Source organism: Falco peregrinus, chromosome 2 (genome assembly GCF_023634155.1).
Source record: "Falco peregrinus isolate bFalPer1 chromosome 2, bFalPer1.pri, whole genome shotgun sequence".
NCBI lineage: Eukaryota > Metazoa > Chordata > Aves > Falconiformes > Falconidae > Falco > Falco peregrinus.
In genome coordinates, this window is record NC_073722.1 from 14,383,015 (window position 1) to 14,407,044 (window position 24,030).

General features: G+C 42.6%; 1 protein-coding gene across 5 annotated transcripts in view; it reads right to left on the reverse strand.

The window, feature by feature from the left end:
* ZNF827 (zinc finger protein 827) overlaps positions 1-19,855 on the reverse strand; it is a 106,426-nt gene extending 86,571 nt beyond the window's left edge. For 4 of the 5 annotated variants that reach the window (XR_008745786.1, XR_008745787.1, XR_008745788.1 and 1 more), the window contains exon 1: positions 19,384-19,855. Coding sequence is in view for 2 of the 5 variants with exons in the window: in XM_055795868.1 (XP_055651843.1) it covers positions 19,384-19,426 (43 nt within the window). In the remaining 3 variants the exon portion in view is untranslated. The remainder of the gene's footprint in view (positions 1-19,383) is intronic. The other variant, XM_027795196.2, reaches the window with a different exon arrangement.
* Positions 19,856-24,030: the final 4,175 nt, after the last annotated feature.

Here is a 24,030-nt window from a genome sequence, read left to right on the forward strand (position 1 = left end):
ACATTCAGTGAGAATTACCAGCCACAAGAGTGTCACATCAGAATTTAGTGCTGACCATAATACAGAGGAGAAAATAATGAAGGAGCTAAGGACTGAATACAGTAGATACCTTTAGGTAAACTATGTACACTGTGTAAGTGCATCATTTCAGCAATGGTAAAAAATAATTACAAAAGATCACTTGCTAATATCACATCACTTTCTAATTCACACTGTCTCTGGGTGTCAGCTTCACATAAGCCCTTGCTGATTTCATGAGGCACTACAGAAAGCAACATGCACAGGCCTAAAAATGGCAGTCATATCTGGAAAGTCTATTCTGTGGTATCCTATATAAACTGCTCAGTCTAGCTGCCTACAAACTATCTGTTTTGTATTCAGGCTGGGTTTTAAGCATTTCAAATAAAAAAGAGTGAATGTTTGGGCTGAGCCCTTTCTTTGGGCTGAACAACTTCCATGGGTTCCCACGCCCACAGCGCCACACGGATGTGTGTGCTGTATGACTACCTCTGAGAAGCCGGGCACACTGACCGCTGACACCCCACAGGGTCCACCACTAAAAAGCACCTACAGCCACATCCAATTAGACTATATACCCATAGCAGCAACTATGTTGATTTTCCAATAGGGATGCTTGTAAAAAAATAATTTTAATAAAGACACGAATGCCTGCCTTAACTCCTTTTATTATACCAATAGCAGCAAATAAAACTTAAAAGTCACAGTTACATAAACAGTCATGTGCTAGAGAACTCTCAATCCCCCATTTTCCCTTCATGATTTCTGTGACCTATAATAGGTAAGCAGCACAGGAAGTCACTGTCCTCTTTGAATAGAATTTCTGGCTCGCTCACTTATCAACGGGATGATTATTCAACTCTTGACCTCTTCACAAAATGGTTTAGCAGTGTTGCTGGTGCTTGAACCAAATTTCTGTACTGCAGGCTGACCTAGAGAGAGCAGCACAGCTGCAAAAAGGAACTGCCAAAAAGCCATAGCTCTTCTGTTCTGTCCTTCTCCCCTGTGTTTAAGATGTGTGAAAGTACTCACACAATTAGACAGGAAAAGAAGCCCTAGGTAGGACTCGGTATTTCATCTCCACATCTTCTAAAATAATGATTTTCCTAACTGGAGGGAAGGAGGAGAGGGGAAAGGAAAGACACAGCTTTTAAAGACAAGCCATATATCCTCTACTTTTATCCCTAACTTAAAGTGACTTTGAAAAAAATCCACTTACAAGAAACCCCCAGAATATTCACCCAGCAATCTCTCTAATACTGTTTTTTTAAAAAAGGGCTCCAAGTCTAACAAGATTAGAGAAAGTTAATTACCTTGCAATAACTAGAACTCTTCAAGATGCTTTGCCCATATACACAGGCAACTGTGAATGTGCAGAAGTACCATGCATTCAGGTGAGCCAACTGCTAGACAACCATAGAAGGTCAAAATGCATGTACAGCACCTCCGTTTCCTCTCAAAGGCAGAATCCAGGTGTGATGGACTCTTCTGAGGAAGAAGGGAAGCAGGATAGATTACTGAAAAAGCTTGTCACAGACACCACAGATCTGCCTTTATTTCCTTTCCCTCAAAGGACAAGAATTTTTTGGTAGATAAGAAACAGAGACAGTGGCCTTTTTCTTTCAGCCACAAGCCCCAGAATAAATGTGTCAAGTAGGTTTCATTACCTGCCAAAAAGACCCTTCCTTTACTAGCTAAGAGGACTGAAATACATGGTTTCTCCTGAGATGAGCAGTCACTACTTGATGAAGGTTATCAGGGCCATTGAAAGATCACAAGATAGGACCTTATAGCAACAAGTCTGATCTTCCCCAAAACAAGTTCTTCAAAAGATAAATTCTAGTACGATGGATGTTGGACATCTTGCCTCCAAGAAGGATTAACTGTTCTTCTGTTCTAGGCAAGAGGTTATAGTTAGTAGCTGTGGAATCAGTGTTTGAGGAGTGTTGCTTCCACTATGACTCAGAGATCTTGAGCACCAAACAAACAGGTGTTGCCTTAAAGCGCAGTCAGAAGACACTGTTAAGCTCAAAGCTCAAGACTGACGGAAGTGGTGGTCCTGTGCCCTCCCTTACATTTGCTCTGTTGTTTGTTTGACTGCTTGGTGAGCCAATTTCAACTTGCTCATCTGGCATAAAACTACTCACTCTGCCAAGAAATCAGAACAAAACTGATGCGAAAGAGGCAGGAATGGGGAAGCACAAGGAGGAGTCAACAATCTGAGCCACCTATCTCCTGAGGTCTTCTAGGGTGCAAAATATATCATGTCTTGTCAATGAAAAAGACCAGAGGATTCTCCCCTCCCATCCCAAATCTCAACAATGTACTACACCTCTCACAGAAGAGCTGGTCTGTGCAGTCAGGATGGCCACACAGTCAGTATCATGCAGGCTACTTTAGAAGCCTTATCTGGGACATCTGCAGCTGGGTTGGACACCATCAACTCTTTTGATGCTAATTAAAAAAAAAAAAAAAATCTCCTCTAGAATTGATTGTCAGTGTCTTCATGGGAGAGGAAAAGCCCTAAAGACCCAGAAATAATACCTTACCAGTGAGGCCCAGTAATCAACAACTGTGAAAAGTAGATGGGCAGAGCAGTATGTCTTATAGTGTAATACAGATAATATTGTAATATGTACTATTACATTTAATACATAATACTTATGTATAACAATGTTAGATATACATACATAGGTACGCATATATGTGTATAATAATACATGTATAATATTTATCTCACTACAATTTAGAATTACTTTGTTCTAGCTAGATTTTGCCACTATCTGAAGCTCAGTGAGGTGAAGTACTTGAGGTATGCACATGAAAAAATGGAACACACACGGCCTTAGAGGAGGAGAATATTTTTGAAGACCATGTCTCAACTAGTATGCCACAAAAGAGCATCCTACACAAAAAGCTTTCATCAGCTGACTTACCTAAAATTCCTGGAGAGAAGATAGACAAAGGCAGTTAATTTTTGTGTTTGAGGTTTTCAGAATAAACGGATATTTCTGGTCGGCTTATGCTGCAAAGGTTGACTAGTAGCCCCATGACAGATTCATAAAGCGCACAAAGTGTCAGTGTAACAATAGAAAATCATGTTCCTTACAGGACGTATTTTATGGTACCAATGTTGCTCTTGTAAGACTTTAACAGAGACTTAGCAAAACACCACAGCCAGCCTTATTGAAAGTTCTTCCTACAGGCCCTTGTGAACATCCTATAATGACCTATAGCTGAGTTTGGGCATACCTTTCACAAAGCACAAGATGGTGATCAGACTGACACTAAAGGAATATGGCCAACTGAAAACTTCAAGTCTGTACATTAACATATCAAAGGTGTACACCTCTTTTGCCTGATGAAAACAATGAATGTGATAAACTACTTGCTATAAAACTAAACACTTTTTAAAGCAGCAGCTTCTGAGCTAGATCTCTTACCAGGAATTTCAGGCTTCCCTGGGTCTTTTAAAACTAGCTATAATATCACATTAAGACTCTGATAGAGTATTATAAATTTGAGGCTAAACTAAGTATGTGGGAGCTCAACCATTATTCCTACAGCTCTATTTGAAATAGGAATCAACTTTATCAAACGTTGATGGTTCAAGTGGTCCACGTGCAAGTCAACCCAAAGAGATTCCCTGCACCTTCTTCTGTAACTTCTACCTGGAGTGGCAGTGTATCATTTACATCAATGCACATTTACCACTGTGACCTCACTTAACATGTTAAGTTCAGTGCAGTGATTAGAAATTCTACTTTTTCTTAGTTATAAGGAAGTTTAGAAACTCCTTAAGATTATTCCTAGTTAGCCAAAATTCACTTTCATTGTTCACTTGTTTTGCTCTAGATAGATGTCTATGGCAATAGGCTGATGCAGTAAAAAGCATCAAATGCCAAAAAGGGATGCTGGCATCTCCAAAAATAAGAAGAGTTAAACATTATTCTCAAGACTTCTATTATCCTTAGCATACAGAGTCAAGACCTTTCATCTCCATCTGCTTCATAAAGGAGGGGAAATATTTCAAGATTTCCCACCATGGGCCTTCATTAGAAAGGAAACCCCAAACAATTCTAGCAAACAATTTGGAAAAGCTGGCTACAACCAGAAGATACCTAAATGAGAGAACTAAGTTTCCACTAAAGATCAAATTGTTGTGGAAGATAATCACATGAATGTCAAATGGTCAATATAGGAATCCATAATATTTCAAAGTCATCCTTGAATTACAATTAACTCCATGAATGAGAGGAGATTTTATTCCTTTGGCATGTCATTAATGAAGTCTTCTTTGAAAAATGGCTGGAACACAGAACTAATGTCTCTATTAGGAAATTCAAAGCAGAAACACAAAACTGCCTTATCTTAAACATCCTCTATCTGCAAACCAGAGGCTCGGTTACTCATTTCCAAATGGCTAGTTGCTTTGTAGTAGTTGGATTCTAGGTCATAGTCTTCTATCGTATATCTGAGGTAGAAGACTTAAAAATACAGATTTTTTTTTCTAATGAAATCTCAGACTGCAATTATCCCTGACTTACAAAAGAAAAAGAGATGGAAGGAAAACCATGGTCAGACTACAATCACTATGAGCTCAAGCAATGAAGTAACTCAGCACTCTCAATCCATCATCATATGGTTCTGTTCAGGTGTTATGGAAGACAAGATCTATTCACTTGGACAATTCTACTTGAGAAAATGGAAAGATCATACAATGTTATTAAGATATCTAAAAGAAAAAAACCAACGTCAGTTCTTTATACCTTTCATCCCTTAAAAAGCAACGGATTTCAAGAAAGGAGGCTGGCACACGTGAATGATCATGGAACTAGACAAAAACTTGACCTATGACCTGGAATAAAAGGCTCACAAATAAAGGAAATGTTTCCATTTTCAGAGAGGTAAGCCTATGCCTTGAACAGCTCAAGCAAGACAAGCAGAATTTCCTTCTGCATACCCTGCAATTGTTTTTGGTGCTGTGATGACCAGTCTCCAAGACAAAGACTAAGCATAAGACAAGGTTTAGAGAATCTATTTGCTGACCGGGTGGTTCAAGGCATTTTAAAGTGATTATCTGCTTTTTGGCTGTCAGTGGTATCCACAAGGCTTTGGAAGACACCGGAAGAAAACTGGGAGAAGCACGCTTAATGATATCACTTCTATATAGCAAGCACTTTGAAAGAAAAGAAGCCTCAATCGCAAAACTGAAGGCATTACACATGAATAGTTCAGTCTGTTACATCACATTTTGTATGATCTAGGTGCCAAAAAATGCAGGAAAGCTTTGCTTTCTAATCTTTATTTAACTTGGTAACAAATAAAATTGGTGGTCCACTCTCTATTTTGCCTACCTACGTTCTCTGGTTTTGAGCTACATCTATAAACTGCCTGCTCATACTTAGTGCCTTCATCAGCTAACATCCTAATTAAGGCCTGCACCTGACATGCCACCTCCCCAGAACTGGCTGCAGTGATAACTGTCTCAATTCTTTACTGAGAAAAAAAAGCATCTTAATTGCCAAAAATGCACTGCAAGCCACAGTCACAATCCCAACAGTAAAAAGTAGGCACAAGAATCCTCACATGTTCCTCACAATTTACAGCAGCCAAGAATAAAGTGATCTGTTTATGCTATAGATTATTGTAACACTGATTTACCCTCAACACACACAACTCATTTTAGTGTGGCCAGCCATTTAAAACTGACAGGGTCACCACAGAAACATGATTTTAGTCACCCTTACACTCGGAAAGGAAGCGGATGAGAAGTTGCAAGTGTCAATTCAGCTGGCAAAAGGGGCTGACTAAAGTGAGAAAAGTGTTCAAACATGCTACATTGTTGCATACAAACAATTTGCAATTAAAATAAATAACTCCCTGATCACAACTGCAATTTAGCGTTATGGCCTGGGAACAGCCATAAGTTTACAAAAAGTTCTTATATTACCTGAAACACTACAATTGATCTAAAAGCTCCAGGAAAATGCCATAAATCACCTATACTGTGAGCTGTGCTATGCAGGGCAATTCCAAACTTTCCTAGGGGACAAAGCATTGACCAAAAGGCTAACCAAGGCACCAAAACCACATTGGCTGATTACTTCCTCCTTCATCCATTCATTTCAAGAAGTTGCCCTCATGTGTTGCACACACTGTATAGGATCATGCCCTTAAGCAATCCAGAGTAAATTTACTATAGCTACCACGATGTATCAGAAAAAATTGTCTGCTAAGGTTGATAAATCAGTCAATTACCTGCTTCCTTGACTTTTATTCTTGTGTAAATGTTTTCATGCTTACATTACCAGTACCTATGAGAAGACAGTCTGTATGTTGCCAAAACCAACTATTTAAATTACTAGCAAATCCTTAATTACTATAAACAAGATTACAGCAGGCTTATTTAAAAAAGGTTTCTAAACACCAAAGTGATAACTCCAGAAGATAAAGCTCCCTTGCTGTCACTATTTGAGGATGCTGTCTCCATGTTTACTCCTACTCCATGCATGACTCTCAGTGCTCCCTCAGCCTACCTGAATGCCACAGCAAGAGCACCTGCTCTCTCTCCATCGATACCACCTGCATGGCCAAGCATATACGCTGGGCCTGAAGTTCCCAGTCTACCCTCAGCTTCTCCTATCAAGTCCAAACCACCTTCCTCCCCAAGCCACACACTCCCCCAACTCCTATAAAATAGAAAAAAATAACATACAGAATAAGATAAGATAAGCAAATATTACTGAAGCACTGCAGTTACTTACTTCATCTTCAAAGCACAGATGCTTTAGTACTGCTGGTGAGAATCTAAAGAACAGTCCAATCCTCACAGATGCCAAGAGAATATGGGAAAACCACAGTGGCCATTGTCCTTGCCAGCAAGCTGGTTTGGGCTCAAAATGGAACATTAAATCTATGGCATGGTCGATGCACGTGATCTCAGGTAAGATCTCCCTTTCCATACTTCTCTCACTGGTAATAGCAAAGGATTTCCAGAAAATACCTGACTGATGACACAGAAGCTGAAACCAAAAGGATAATGATGTATCATCATGCTTCCTCTACACACAGAAATTATTAAATACGAAAGACTGTGCAATAGACCTGGTTTCCTGTATCTCTTCAAAGGTATAGTCAAACTTTGGAACTGAGAAGCAGAGAACTCCCACCAAGGTTTGTACAGGGGCAGACTAATGTAAGCCCAACATAGCATCAGTACTCGAGGAAAGCTCTTAAGAAGGTTTCAGCAGCACTGTAAAAACGTACAGCAACATCCAGAACATATCTAGTCATTTCAAGAAGCATGTTTTCCATCTCTTTCCGCACTTACCTCTGTTCTTCCAAGGGACAACTGCACTACAGATGCACAACCTCAACCACTGTTACCTTGGTTTCCCTGAGAAACTGCCAAGTCCATCTTTCCTACAGGACATCTAATCAGAATATAGGCTCTTTTTCAGGCCGAAACTATCTTTTGTTGGATCACACGTGCCTAAGACAGCAGGCTGACTTCCTGGCTTGTACTCCTATGCACTATACAAATATAACAAAGGAGATAGAAACAATATTTCCTTGTTTCCCTCATGCACAAGTTAATCCTTGAGAGCACTTTCTGATGTCTAATCACTACTGTAGAAAACAGAAGTCCCGGAGACATTCAGCTGAAAGGGTAATCAGAAATCCTACAGAAGAACATGGCATTTCTGATGTACCGGCTCTAATTTCCCAAGCCAGGCCAACAATGTTGAGGATAAAATGGCAACCTTCACTTTTCCTCTTCTCTCCAATGGATTAAAGACATGCTGTGTCTTCTCTTGAACCAGTTCCAAATAACTTCTCATTCTATCAACTTCTGAAACTGCCAGTAGTCTTCAGGGAGTGACACTGATAAAGCAGTGATGTCACCAAAATGAAAAACAGGTATTACTCTACTTTCCTACCTTTCCTAATTATTTTCTCCAGCTGGTCAGAAAAATTACCACAAATATTGACTGGCAAAGAGTGAAAAAAGAGAAGAATTATCAGTGATAAAAGCAGTGATTATATCACAAGTGGTTTTGGAGAAAAAGGAAGAAAACTAGTCTTCAGTATAGTAGCACTACACAATGATTAAAGCTGGAAAAAAAGCTGTGCGAAGCTCTCCCAATAGGTGTGAAGAATCTCTGAAGAGAAGTTCCTGTTGAGCCACAGGAAAAAAGAACCCAAAAAAGCTGGGAGATTTCATGTCTGTAAACTGTCCTGCCAAGCCTCCAAACACCTCCACAAATATCATACAACTCAATAGCTCTGCCATTGCAATCTAGAACTCTCGCACACAAAAACTGTTCCAAGGAACAATTATAACTTACAGCACCAGTAAAATAGTAAAAGAAAAATTCTTCCTTGCCAAAGAGAGGTTTTCATCTCCTGAGCACAAAGTTAGCCCAGCTAGCTTCTAAGGAAGGAAGGAAGAACACAGCTTCTCCCTCCGTGTCTCTATCTCTTTATTGCTGCAGGAGGCTGGCTGGCTGTTTTTCATATAAAGGACACACTGGAGGAGTTTGAAAACCTGTCAAAGAAGTGGCTTCATTTGCCTGCCTTGATGATATGATGTACTGTTGTACATTCTGACTTATGCTTACATTGACTTTTTTGGTCAACTCATTATTTCCTTCTCTGAGCACAAATAAGACATCTCAACTTCCCAATAGCCCCAGTGGCATTCTGGCAAAAGCAATTTGGTTCACTTCACTCAGACGAATCACTACCGCTACATATTCAAATAATCCAGAACTTCTGTTCAGTTTACATGTTCTCTCCTGTGTGATATGAGTGCTTGGCAAAGGACGAACACAGCATGAACCTTTACAGTGCTCCGGTTCTCCCTTGTGTTTTCTAATGTAGACTCAGCCTGGAGACTGGCTTATCAATAGCAGCTGGAAATGGCTGTTAACTAGCAAGAAGTAGATCCAAGTGCATTCCAGCTGTGGCTTCATCTCTGACCCTTTCCATTTCTGATGCAGAGTCTATTCTAAGTTGCAGTGATATGAAGATGTATTAAACAACAGTATTATTTCTCTCCTAGAATCCCCATGCAATGAGAATCCCTGTCTGGGAAGGCCAAGGCAGCTTCCATAATATTTGCATCACCCTAGCAGCACAAGGGAGATCAGAGGATGGCTGCAAAATTGGCCCATTGATGACAATAAACATTAAGTCCTGGTTTAAAAATAATGTCAAGTGGAACTCAGTGAAATCACCTTAAATTATTCTAAATATTGAAGTTGGAAAGGTAGTGACAGCAAATACTGTGAACTTTCCCTTTTATTAACATACGGAAAGAGAAAACCCAACACTAACCACTCAAAACATTGACTCATAGAAAAAGACTTAAAATATATGGAATTGCCACTTTAGAACACATTTATGAAGGTTGTTCCAGTGATCAATAAAGCAAAAGAAACCACAAAATCAACCAGAAATTCCTGTTGCCTTAGTTTGTAGGATGCAATAAACAAAACATAGGAAGCCTCAGATCAAGCCGCTACGGTGCCTTTAATTATCCCAACTGTGTTTACAACCTCTATCAAGAAGGGAAGAGCTCACAAACCTTATGTGGGACAATATTCAACCACAGCAAGTGACATCAGACCAACATACCTGCTTTAACAAAGGTCTCCTTTGTTTTTTACTACTTTCTATTTATTTTTGCTACATGCAGCTTCTCCTGTTCTATTTTTGGTAAATAATGTGCTCTTGATTTACCATGCCCTGTTACTCACCTGAGGTGCTTTATGCACATTAGCTTCCCGACTGGTTCAGAAACAAAAGGTTTAGGTTTCAGATACTGAAATTATTCCTTCCTGTGTCACAGGAATCTAGTTCCCTATAATGTATTTTTTTTCTCTCCCAAATTCAGATTAAAACATGGCAAATTATATTCTCTGTGTTTCTAATTTCTCCCACAAGGACGATATTACAGTAACGCATCTAAGGGAAGCTTCAAGAAGTGTTTGTTTTGTCATGCTGTGTTTGCTACCAAAGACAGCAGCTTTCTCTGTCCCTGAGAGGATTGCTTGGGGTTAACAAGCAAAGCCAAATGAGAGAGGATTAGGAAGCTACTCGTAGTGGTAGGTGAACACACAGAAGCAGACCTTTCCATGTGGAACAGGCACTCCTCTCTCCTAGACACACCGCTTAAGGCACTGCCTCAGCTTTCAACCTTGAGGAAAGTCAGAGGTCATATAATTAATGTGCAAGTACTGAATAAAAAGTGGACATTCCTCAAACCTTATCTTATTTTAAAGAGATTTAGGATTCTGTGCCAAGCTCCTGGTACAAGAAACTAATGCTATGGCTACTTAGGGCACAGACACAGCATAAATGGCAGCAACCTATTTCTACATTCTGCCTAAAAATTCACCTAAAATCCAGATGCAGAGAAATAGCTAGACACTAAGAGGAAGTTTTGTGTTCATGTCCATTGCTGGCTTTTCTGTTGAACAAACAAAGTGTGCCAATGGCAGTAGGATTTGATTTTATTTTTCCAAAGTGCATTTCCTGGCTGAAAACTCTGGGCTTTACCAACACTTTTTATGCAGGCCAGTAAATGCTTTCAAAGACAACAACTCTGATTCTCATGAGATTATGTCTATACTAAATAACGCAATGCTATGTAGTGATATCTGAGCCAGTTTGAGTATACCCACAAGTATTATAGCTGAATTAACCTGGGTAGACTGCTGTGATAACTGCCTCCCGTACACAAGGTAGCTTATTTAGAGCTTGCTTTGTTATCTCAATGTGGCCCAGCACTGTGCAGGAAGACAATATAAGCAATTATGGTGAAGTCTATTTAGACCTTATGGGCAATGTAAAAGTACCTCAAGGTGGGCAGAAGAGCTCCCTTCAGAGTTATTCGCTGTACAAAGAACTCCCTTTGGCAATGCAGAATTGACAAAAGGATTATGTCAGCCCTTCCTTTCCAGAACAAGGAGCAGGGTGAGAGCCTAGAGACAGCAGAAATTAGAGCAGCTCTAGGCTGTTACGCTTACACTGGTACCTGAGAAGGGCTCTTCATGGACTCAAAGTGCTAGAAATATAGAGGTAGATAAGGGGAAGTTCTGCTCCAAACACAGATAAAGAAACGCATCCTTAGTCATTAGTTGCCAGGTCTTGATTTGGCACAGTGGTCTATAAGGGGAGAGACTCTGGCTGTGCTTCAGGAAAGTAAGCAAACAAACAGCCACGACCACCAACTGCTATCTAAATCCGCTTGCCTGCCACCACCTCTATTCCTTACCTACTTTTCACTACATGATTATCTGAAGATCTGTTCTTATCTTAACTTTTGAGGGTGGTTTATTTTTATTTTTTTTTATAAGTAATTATTTGTACTACTACACAAGTCAAAGTGAAGTCTAGAAGTATCTTCCAAAGCATCTGTGTTCATTAATGAAGTCACACATGGGGATCACTCATTAAGCTAAATACATACTTGTTAAAGCCATTGATTTTTTTTACTGTGTTTTTCTAAAAGCTACTTGCCATTTATTTTTAAGAATTTACCAGAATTCTCCTTTTTGCCCCGATACAGCATCTTACAAATTCTAACAGGCACCAAGATTCAGGATACGTCCAAAACTTTCACTTAAAATAGGAAGTTGTAATTTTAAAGTAAGCTTGTGCCAAATCTCCTTCCTTACAGAATCTTTCAGAAAAAAACTTAAGAACATGCAGGGAAGAATTCTTTGTACCTGCATAGAAAGCTCCCCAACAGAGGAAAAACACATCCAAGCAGCAAACCCCAGATGAGGGCCAGCAGAGCTATAAACCTTCCTTGAGGAAAGGAATCCCTAGAGGTAGGACCACGCAGAATTCAAAGGGATGACGACAATAGCTCGCTTTGAGTTGCTTAAAAAATGTTATTTCTACCCTAGTGAGAGAGCGTCCCATATAAAAGAAACCAAACAGTGCAGATGTTTGGAACTTAATTTCACTTTCTGAAATGGCTGATTAAACTATTCATTACAAGACCACTTGGTAACCCTTTCATTTTTAACACAATTTGTTCTAAACAGCAGCTAAATCATCAGTCTTGTATAAAAACTTCTCTCTCTTGGTCTACTGTACCATCAGTACTAGTCATTCTTTCCCCCTAGCTTCCATCTCTGCTGCCTAAATGAAGGAAAGGACTGAAAAGAATGAAGGAAAGGACTATTTCTGCAGTCCAGTTTTTCTCTCCTTACTGCACGCCTCTGAAAAAATGTCCCTCGTAACTCTTTCATGATTCCAAATTAATGAAACTTGGGTGCTGTGCAAATTCTTCACTTGCAAAACGGAACAGGCTTATCTTACTGTTAGGCTTAACTTGGGATTCTACTACTCAGTGTAATTACACCACAAGCAGGAAATCCCTTGAAAGGCAGGAGAAACTTTAAGGAATAACTAACTACTAAGCCAACAGGTTCAGACTGAACAGTCAAAATATTTGGAGTCTAGACCAAAGAGTATACCAGCCTGTAAACGCTACTGAAGGTGTGTGAGGAAAAGAGAAATTGTCTTTGGGACCATAGCCTTCCATAATTGTGACCCTAAGTTAGTCTGTAAAAAAGAAAAACTGAAAGACAAGCTCTCATGTGAGCTTATGGATACATGTTGCTGAATCCTTCATTAAAGTAGCCACAATGCAGTGTATATGTGTAGAACCAATGCTGACTGCACCCTGAGGCATTGATCGTTTCAACTGAAGTATGGGTCAAGTCACAGTTTTTATTATTTACCTACATTAAAAAAAATAATAATGCTTAAAGAAAGGGATATTATCCACCTTTCTGAAGGTTGTGGGTTTTTTTTCATTCAACCCAATATCACTTATTATTCTTCAAGCCTATATCAGCCCATATAATTTATTATTCTTCATAGAAAATATTTTTTTTAAGTAGAATAAAAATAAAGTTTTACTTTGGGGGGGCAGAAAGAGAGAGGAAGAGAATTCCCCCAACCCCCTTGAAAACTGGATTCTATTACATACTGCTAGCTACTTTGTGGTGCAGATTTTTTGCATATTATTTTTTTGTAAAAGACACAATACTTCAGCCTCCATACATCCTGCAGGCAAACTAACCAACAAAAAATGGTATACTACAAACCAGGACAAAATATTCTTTAGAAGATACACTCTTCAAGCACGACCCTGGAGTACTTTAACAGCTGTAACAGTAACAGGATTCCAGGCACAAGCCACATTAGCTCTCCCTAACCATCTGAACTAATGCCTATATTATGATTTCTTAGCAATTTGAAAGAAAAAAAAAAAAAGTCCTCTCTATATGGTGCTTCATGACAAATCACATGCCTTGTGAAGCTACATGTTAGAAATCCTTTTAACTTCCAAAAAGTCCTCTTTTGTAGGTCATGCTCTCATTATCTTGCTCTGGGATCTGGTCTGATTAAATTATAGGAAATTACTAATACTTCACTTTGAACAGCCAGCTCCTCCTGGCTTTTCTTTTTTTTTCTTCCCCAAACTTAATTCCTCCTCCTCCTGCCTTCTTACATATGAAAAAGACAACAACTACTCTGTTACAAAGATTAAATCATACTCTTTCTTCATCCATTTTAAAATTTAAAAGTAAAAATGCATTCTGTCTGCATGTTCTCACATTACCCATTCCATTGCTCTACCTGCAGGTTTTCCTGTTTGGCCAGCTAAAAAGTTTGTGGGTTTGCTCTATATTCTTTTGTACCCCCACCCCCTCTAAAATCTAATTCATAAGATCCTAAAGACTTAAATAGCTTAATGAGCACAACACGGACTCTTCAGTAGTCCAATTTATACCCCATTGTGATTTATTCATATTTTGTACTACCAGACAACACTAAGACTTAGCCTACCATTGAATAGCTTTAGACATTGATCATTAAATGATTTTATACAAGTGACTTAGTCTATATAAGGGGGTTTGGAATATTAAAGAGACAGAGACTTTACATGTCAGTGAGAATCCCCAGCAAGGGAGAAGGTGTCTCTGAAAAGCCTACGAGGACTCACTATCATGAGAGGGACAAAATAAGAACAGTGTTTTCAGGTGGAGTAATGTGGATGTTACTCCATCCACCAAAAGGCTGCTGTTCGTTTGAGAGTACATTACAGAACCACCAGGACAACCATGATGATAGCAATGAAATTATTAACCTAATCATACTAAGAATAGTCATTTTCCCTACGTGGATCCTCTTGTCTACAATGAGCTATATCATGATCCCTGCAGTGGTAAGAGGTTAAAAATAGTAAATAGAAAATATGTTAAAAGCTTCCCCTTGTACATGCAATGTCTGCTAGTAAGGTAATAAACTCTACTAAAAGAGAAAGATTCCTGTTCCTGGCAAAAGCCTTTTGTCTTGAAGGCAACTCTTCAATACCAAATGATAGTAAAGGGCTTTCTAACATTGGGAAAATTTTTGGAAAAACCATCCAACACATCCTGTCTTCCTATCAGAAAGTATCAAATGAAGCAAGCTGCAAAAATAAAAAAAAAGAAGGAAGCTCTGAATCACTGTTAATTTACCTGTTTGACATTATTTTCTTTACACTCTGATGATATAATCCAGCAATAAAACCCAAAATAATAAAAAGAGTCACAAAGTTTAAGGGTGATTTTTTTTTTGTGGTGGTGGTTTTTTGTTGGTGTGTGGTTTGGTTTTTTTACTGTATAGAAACAGCTAAACATGCCAACACAGTATCTGGAATTTCTAACCCTATACCTGACCATGAAAGCAAGAAGAGTTACGCCCTCCTCATTATCACATATCTAGTTTTTGATACTGAAACTAATATTCTATCAATTCTGCATCTCCTTTAACAAAATAAATCCAACAGAAAAAAACACTGCAGTTTGTCCTGCATTAAACACATTCTTCAGAAAGCGGTAGTAGTTCAAACTTCTCAGTGTAGCATCTAATTCTGCCTGATACTCTATAACAAATGCAAGCTTTGTATAAATGGTATTGTGGCATTCATTCACAAACTGCATTGCTTACAAGCCTCTGAGACAGAATCAAACCCCAAGTAGTATTGATTGCTACACTTAAGGCAATGCAGTGGTCTAAGTTTTAAACTTCTATTTAAATGCCTCAAAACTCCCCAAAACCTTTACTTTTCAGGCTGAACTCTTCCAAGTCACATTTGTGCAGTTCAGAGGAAACAGACTTTCAGGAATTCTCAGAAAAGAAAATAATAGTGTGAAGTGGGATAGAAAGTAAGGCAACAACAAGAAGAAAAACAGAGTAAAACTGTATTTATACATGTATTTTTAAAGATTCTGATGATAACTGAATAGATGAGGGAAAAAAATGAAATTTTTAAGTAGCTGGAAGGGGGAAAAAAACCCCTAACACACACACACGCTAAGGAATTAGCAAAATTCCTTTAAACATTCCAGTGAAAATGAATTGATTTGTCTGAGTCAGTCACATCCAAAAGTAGTCATAAGTCACATGTGCACTGGCCAATTTTTTAACTTATGGACCTAACTCTGTCATCGTAAACTGAGTCTACACTGCCACAGTATTTAGTCTGGATATGGATTACCCACTGTCTATCCAGGAACTCCTGAAGGCCTTTCCTCATTCACTCATATCTTAAATTTAAAAGAACGCACTTTCTCTTGTATTTCACCAAGTGTGAAAGAAGACATTCTACTGACATCTGTGCTAAACAGTTCTCAAAACCTAACTTCTTTACACAGAAACTCCATTTACAATACATGTTAACGCTGGAGTCTCAAGGGCCCATCCATCTGACTCAGTCCTGAAGTTCATCCTGTTTTGAGCAGGGGGCCAGGCCAGTGGACCTCCAAAGGACCCTTCCAAACCATATTATGTTGTAAACAAATCCAACGACTAAAAGCTCAACCTTAGCTCTGCCCTTTTAAGCAGATGCCACCAAAACACAGTATTGTTGCATCTAATAATATCAAGCCTTTCTTTCTTCAGTCGCTGAAGTATCAGTATCTAGCAACTCCCTTGAAACTGAAGTGTTGCAACAGCCTGATATATCTCTAGCAAACTCTTGGACAAATAACTTCTTCACCACAGCATGCATTTTGGTGGCACAGTCTTCTCTTCTGAAATGATCTCTAAATTTACACTAGGGCTTATCCAATGAAGTCAACAAACAGAAGTATAAAATCAGGGTGCCAAGCAGCAGCTGCATACTGTTACGTCAAATAGCATGACAGTGTTCTTCAGGTGTGTTTCAGGGTATGTAACAATTTAGAAGAAACTAATTAAGGCCTAGTGATCCTGAGAACACAGCTTCCTGCCTAAGCTATGCTAGGCTCCACGGGACTTGCCAGACTAACTTAAGTTTGCTCAGTTACAATGTAACACTGGTAAATGATTCTGTATATCAACATCTTGCTACTTATTTCCCAAACAATTGCAACAGAATCCAAAATATCACAGGGTGGTTCAGGAAGATGCTACATCATTTAGGTGTACTGGAGAGCATCCAGGCACCAGCAGCAACCTGTAGTGTAACTTAGGGGCAAAGCACAGCGCCATACCCACAACAGGGCAGAGTTAAAGGTGAATACAGTATTAGCCATCTTCTTCCCAGTTGCGTATGGTGCACTTTACATTCTTCTGCCATCATTAATACAAAAAAAAAAAATACACACACTGTGCCTCTAAGAAACGTACTGCTAAAATCAGCAAGAACCGTAGAATAAAAATGTATTTGATACTGAGTACCCATTAAAGCAACATGTCGCTAAAAAAAATCCAAATCACTATTTATAGCGTTTGTACACTGAATACAATGGATTCCAAGGCATTTTCTGAATCTGCAGGACTGCAGACTAGAACACTATTCCTGCAATTCTTCCTGAATTATTTAATATATTATTGTTGTCAAATAATAGCTTTTTTGATCTAGTGCAATCTAGTTGTACAAGAAATTAAAATAAACAAATCCCATTAAAAAGTAGCATTCGTGTGGGACATATAGCATGTGCATGTTTTGCACATCAGGGAAAAACAATCCCATGAATTGAACTTAAAAATTATCCAAAAGAACTGCAAATTAGGCCGTGCGTTTAAAAATTAAAAAAAAAAAAAAAGGAAAAAAAAAAAAGAAAAAAAAACCACGAAAACCAAACAAACAAAAAACCCCAAAACAACACCCCCCACCAGCACATGCACAACTCCATTTGCACAATGAAGGCAATTGTTCCTTAGCCCAGGAGAAGCCGTGACTTCCCCCGGCGCGGGCGGTCAGGAGGTCGGGGCCGAGGGGAGCCTCGGCCGCAACCCGGAGGCAGGGGCAGGCGGGAGCCCGGCGCCGGAGCCGAGCCCCCGGAGCCCAGCCCCCGAAGCCCAGCCCGGAGCGGCACGCCCGACCGAGCTAAAATGGAACCCAGGTTTGATGTCAGCCCGAGAGGCAGGCGGAGGGCAGCCGCACCGGGGCGGGGGCGAGGGCAAGGTCAGCCGCCGGGCCGGCCGCAGCGCCCGCCCCACCGCCTCCTCCCGCCCCGCCAGCCCCTTTTCGCCTCCCCGCTCCCGCAGGGCTCCTGCCAAACCGGGGCGGCGGCGCTCGCCCCCCCTCCCGCCCCGAAGCGCCCCTCCACGGCCACGCAAGGCCCTGCGCGCCCGGGCTTGGCCCCTGCCCCCGCCCGCCGCGCCGGGGCCGGGGCGCTGCAGAGGCGGCCGCCGCGCTCCCGCCGCCTTCCCTGTGCCAGCCGCCCCGGCCGGCGCCCTGCGCGGGGAAGGAGCGCCGGGGCGGCCGGCTCGTCTCCTCTAGCGGGCGGACTGCGAAAGGGCTGAGCGGGGGCAAACGGCGAGAGCAAAGGAAAGGGGAAGGGGGGGGGGGGAAGGCGGGCAAAAAACAAACCAAAAAACCCACCATCGACACCCCCCCCCCCCCCCCCCCCAAACCCCACCGCAACTCAGGCCCTTGACTCCGGCGGAAAGGAAAAGGAGAGAGAAATATCTGCGGGTCTGCAAGTGCCGCCCCCCCGCGCCGTCCCCCCATCCCCGGCCCGTGTGGCGGTGCTGGAAGGGCGGGGGGGAGCGCTGCCTCAGCCCCTTCGCCCGCATAGCGGAGCGGGGGGGGAGCCGGGCTGCGCTCCGCCTGCAGCGGTGGTGTGTCCCCCCCCCCCCCCCGCGGGGGCAGAGGCCGGGGCTGCCCTGGTGAACTCCCGGTGACCGAGCACGGCTCCGGCACCGGCGGCTCAGCTCTCGCCCTGCCCCGAGCCCAGCGCGGAGGGGCTGCAGGCACGCTCGGAGCAGATGTGCCGGAGACAGACAAATGACCCCTCCATCCACCCCCCGCTCTCCTTAAACCAACCCTGGGGCCAAGCAGGGGCAGGGTATTTTTAGGTCCCTACCCCTCCCCTCCGCCTCCCTCTCAACAGCTGCCTCGCACTTAATACAAGGGGGAGGGGGCGGGGGGGCGAGCGGGAGAAAAGTTAACTGTTTTGCAAAGAGGGGAGAAAATAGGCAGGGAGGGGGGAGGGAGCGCGAAGGAGCAGGGCAGGGTGAGCTGTGTCAGGGGATGTGTGCGTGTGCGCACGGGGTGCCCGCAGGCGGAGGATCGGGATGCACTTTAGCCCTGTGCTCTGCTGCTCTCGTCTGGGGCAGCGCCGCCGAAGCCCGAGTCTCGCCTGGCTCGCCTGACCCTTCATTTCACTGCGGCCAGGAGGAGCCCGGAGCCCGCCGCCGCCTCTCCCTGCTCTGCAGGGACCTCGCCTGCCACGGTCTGCCTCTCCGCCGCCCCCTCCCCCGCCGCCGCCGGCGGCCCCAGCCCCCTGCGGGGTGGCCGTGGGGTCGGTGTGGGGCGCCCCCGCCGCTGCCGGCCCCCGCCGCGGCTGCTGCCCGCCTCCCCCCGCTCCCGGGCCGCCCAGCCCCGCCGCAACCTTTAGCCGGGGACGGACCTCTCGGCTGGTTCCGCACAAGACGCCAGCAGCCGCTTCCCCTCTCGCCGCCCTCCCCTCCGGTGCTAGCCCCCCTCCCCACCCCAATAAAACAGACACCCCCCCCTCCGGCCCCAAAGAGAAACCCACACCGCCCCCCCCCCCCACACCGCCCCCCCCAACACAAATGCACAATCACGGGCGAGGGGAGGGAGAGGGAGGAAAGGGCGAGAGACGCGAAGAAAGAAGGGGGGAAAGGAGAGAGAGGAAAAATTAAAAGGGCACAAGGCTGTTCATCACCAACATGGCTGCCTTAGCTCAGACCTAAAAGGGAATAACCCAGGCTGTGTCTTTGTCAGTTTCACCTCTGTAACCCTAAACTAATGCACGAAACGACGGAGGCGGCTGCAGAGGGGAAGGAGACGGGGAGAGGAGGAAGGAGAAAATGGCAAAAAGAGGGGGCACTTACGTGAAGAGAGGCGCTTGGGCTGCTCCTGCTTCCTCCTGGGCATTTTCCCCCTTTTTTCACATTCTCCTCCTTGGTTTAACGGGAGATCAAATAAGACCGGGAGGGGGGGGGCACAGACAGGCACAAAGCCGGGCCCCCCGGGGGAGCTGCTAACCGGGGCGGGTTTTCCCTCTTCGCCGGGGTAAAGGGGGCTGAAGCCAGCTTTCCCGGAGCCACCGCGAAGGGCTCCCTCTCCCCCTCTTTCTTTTTCCTCTCTCTCCCCCCCCCCTCCCCCCCCCCCCCAACCCGGTCGTGCACCTGGCTTGTCCCCGGTCGCAGTATCCCTCAGCGGCCGGGGATGTGTTCCCGGCGGGCGGGCGGGCGCCGGGCGCCGGGCCGGGGCGAGGGCTGGCGCGGCGGTGCCGAGGGCTGCGCCCCGCGCGCCTCCCGGCCCCTAACTAACACTAACGGCGGGATCAAAGGGCGGCGGCGGCGGCGCTCACGGCTCGCCCGCGGGCGGCAGGCAGGCAGGCGGCGGGAGGCAGGCAGGGACACGGGCACGGGCACACACACACACCCCGGCGGGCGGGCACGGGCACACGCGCACACACGCACACACACACGCGCGGCCGGGCAGAGCAAAGGGGAAGGTGCCCCCGCTGCGCGCCGGCGGGGTGCGGGAGGAGGATGCGCTGCCCCAGTCCTGCACCCGCTCCTAATTCGCTCTTAAAAAAAAAAAGGGGGGTGGGGGTGTTGTCTCGACCATTCGCAGCGTAACTGCCTTATTTCTGGTGGGAAAGAAAATAATAACAAGAAGCTTTTTTTTTTTTAAATTAAGACGTTTTGTCATCCTGTGTTAGAAAGAAAAGATAAATTGTACCAGCAGCGCAAAGCTAACCCCATAGAATTTCTTGCATGTGTTCAGCTATTCCTTCACAAAGCACAGGGGCCGGGGGGCTTACTGGAACTGAACTTCAGTATGGGGGGGGCGAGGGTGGTCATACACAACTCCCTCCTGTCAGATTCAGTGTACAAAATAAGCCAGAAGGGAAGGTGGGCAAGTCAGGATGTGGATAGGCTGTTTCAGTACCAGGTTCTGACAATTTCTAGCGTAGGTTTTAAAAAGTGGAAAGAATGCAAGCAGTATGAACATCACAACTCCTTGAGAAGTGTGTGTGTGTGTGTGTGTGTGGAGGGGGGGAGGAAATCAAGATTAGGTCACCCCTAATGGTTGATTTAACTGCTACATGATACTTCTACAGTGCACACAGCAATCTGGACTTCTGAAATTTACTTTTTTCCTGCTGTAATGCAGGTATATGAAGCTTTATCCTGAAGCAATTCTGGCGTGCATTATGAAGCCAGGATAGCAGTTTTCATTAACTGATACACACTTCCATTACTTCACAAATCACACATCTTTCTTCAAAGACAGACATGAAGGTGGGGGAAAAAAAGAAAAAGAGGGATTGGGTCTCACTAAAGCACAAAAGGTACTTCGTGAGAGAGAAGTGCTCTCTTTGTGACTTGCAGTCATTTGGATAAAAGTTCACACAGAGGTTGTTAATGATTTAAACTCTAAAACCTGTTATTACAATTGAAGTAAAATGGTTTGAAGCATGGTTGTTTCATATAGCTCTCTCTTTGTGTAAGGAAACTTTGAACTTAGCAGAATACATAATCTAAATCATCAGTCAGATGTTGCAATAATAAAAAAATGCATTATTCTAGCATGTATACCTGTTAGAATTTTTTTTTTTTTTTTGCTTTTGACAGCCTGGCTGATCATTTTATCACATAATTTTTTATCCTAACTTCAAAATACTTTAAAAAAAAAAACAATCACAAAACCAAAAAAACCAACTGTCTAGGAAAACACAAAACTGCAGATTTACAACCTAAAATCTTTAAAAGAGTCAACTTATACTATTAATCACCTCAAGTTACAATGTTTTCAAATAATATGATAACCATTTTACAGCCACGACTATATTTTAGGGGGGGAGGGGATGTGTGCAAAAATCATAAATAAGATTTAAAAGATTACATATATGAGAATCTCAGGTTCACAAGCATGCATGTGCAAGTCTGAGTTTTAAAACCATGTGTACAAAGTACACTTCTGCTGAGACAGACTCCCTCTGACTTCAGCTAGTCTATCATCTCACAACACAGGTAAAATAATTCATTTTCATGGAGAGGTTTACTTACGTTTAATCCAGAAGTAAAAATCAAAGCGTATAATGGACAGAAACAGGACTGGAGATTTTTGGGGGTGGAGATGTATCCAAACAGCTTACTCTTACTGATGATCAAGAAGACTAGAGTCAGAATTCCCTCAGTATATTTAGGTCCAGCCTTTTCCTTGAGTTCTCCAGATTATGTTGGGTTTAGAGATTTGTATAGCATTAATAACTATAAACAAAAGTATCAGAGGCATTCTCTACTGTTGCTCACAAACCTCAATTTTTGGCATGCCTGGGACTAGCAACAGAACTTCGTTCCCTAGTAAGAGTTGCAGTGCTAAACCCCTTAATTATTTTTTAAATATGGTTTAATGGCAATTGTGTTGAACTAAGCCAGCTTTGTGAGCAGTAGCTTTCTGCCTGTCAGAATGATCCTATCTGTGCAGGTGGCCGCAAAGTAGCCACTTCAGAAGGGGAAAGAATACTGGCTCTGTGCTCTGATCCACCGCTGCTGTGGCAGCCCTCCTTCAGGTGCTCCAGGAGAATGGGTTGTAGGAAATAGTGTTCTGCATCATCATTCTTTCCACCCTCTATTCCTCATGCATTTCTGGCATAAATTAATGTTGACACTGTCAGCATTAATTTACAACATGCTGTGTCGTTTTTTTCCCCCCTCCATCATTCGAAACCGTCTTTAGGGGAGTTGAGGTGGCTGCAGCAAAGACACTACAGGAACACAGCTCTTTGAAAAGGCCATGGGGACTGGCAAGCAATAGAGCAGCACTAAATCTCTCCGAGGGTGACCTTGGCTTAGATAGACATCCCAACAGTTTGCCTAAGAGTTTAGTGGGCCAAGACTTAAGCCTTTTCTGCAGTGAAAGAAATCCCAATGGCTGAATGAATTACCAGGGAGAAACTTTATATACTGTGGTTTTGAAAAGTTTCTAATCTCACGCCTGAAAACGCACTATATGGGAAGAACTTGATTCCTCATACCTATCCTTAACAATTGCATTACTCCACATACTGTCCTCATCAGCAGATCGTATCCAGCCATCACATCAAAATCAAAGACACATCAGCCCTAACTTTACATGTTTTTATAGATTGGTTTAAGGAAGATGACTAAGGGTATAATGCCATTTTTTAAATAATCTTCCATTATATGTTTCATGGTATAGTACAAAAAAGAATGAAGTCAGCTGACCATACTTTTGAACATTTCTAGTCCAAACACAAGAAAATAGTTGCGGGTCTTCCAGAGATAACATAATATAAATAATGCATTGCTTCTGCAGGTCTCGCTATTAATAAGTAATGATTGTATGGCACCTTCCAAACACCAAACCTAGTTACACATATGAATTAAGTTCAGCCTCAGAAACTGCTTTTGAACAAAGTAAATATTTTTTTCACTTACACATGAGAAAAATGAAACAAGTTGAGTAAATAAGATTTTACACAGTAATAAATGATGTAACATTCTTAAAACCTTTGCAGGATGTCTAGCATCCAAACTATCTTTATGTAATGTAGCAAATACTTGAAAAGGTTGCTAAACAGAAACTTAAAAATTAGCTGACATCCTTGCACTATTCTTTGAAATTTTAAAGAGTTCCGTTCCCAGGCTCAGATTTTTTTAAAAAAAGCATACTGAGTGGACAAACAGGACCATTTTAACCAGTTCTTGGGCATCAAACCAAACTACGTTATTAGGCCACCTCTGCTTAAATACAGCCTACCAAAATGATGGTCAGGTCAGCTGTGTGCCTGTGAGCACGCAGAGAAGAGCTACTCAGGCTCCATGGGCTCTCTTTAATGGTACTATCTTCAGATTAGTTTTCTGTTGAACATAGAAGACACTTGCCTATAGCCTCTGTATCTTCAGTATCTAATACAAGGCACACTTTTTCATCAAAATTATGCTCTCCTTCTCACATCTCTTGGAGGGATACCCTTAATGGCCTAAACTCCTCTTTTCTATTTTAATGATGTCAATACCTCTATGCTCAGCAGTAACTATGAATCAATCATGTAAACAAGTTTTGAATACAAACTTATCTTTGTTCTAAAGCATTTAAGAGGCAGATACAAGGGGATGAACAAATCCATAGGATAAAAGCTCATGGATACCTCCATCCATGTTTGCAAATGCTCTGTAAGCATATAACATTAAGTAATGGATTTGTAATATAAATAAATAACGACAAGTTAGTGACTGGCAAAGCGACCAACCAGTTTCACAAAGGCCAATAAACAATGATCAGAAGTCATTACTATCTGACAATTATTATCTTGGGACAGATAACAATTAGAAAGTGGGAGGTGGAGTTGCACAACTAGTGGATCCTAAATGACAGACAGGCTTTAGCTTTTGTAAAAGGCAACCAAGTTCTCCTTCCCCAAAGTCCTTAACCTCTTCCTTCTTAAAATGAAAGGAAAATGAAATGACCACAGTCAGTGAACTACCCAGCAACCTAGA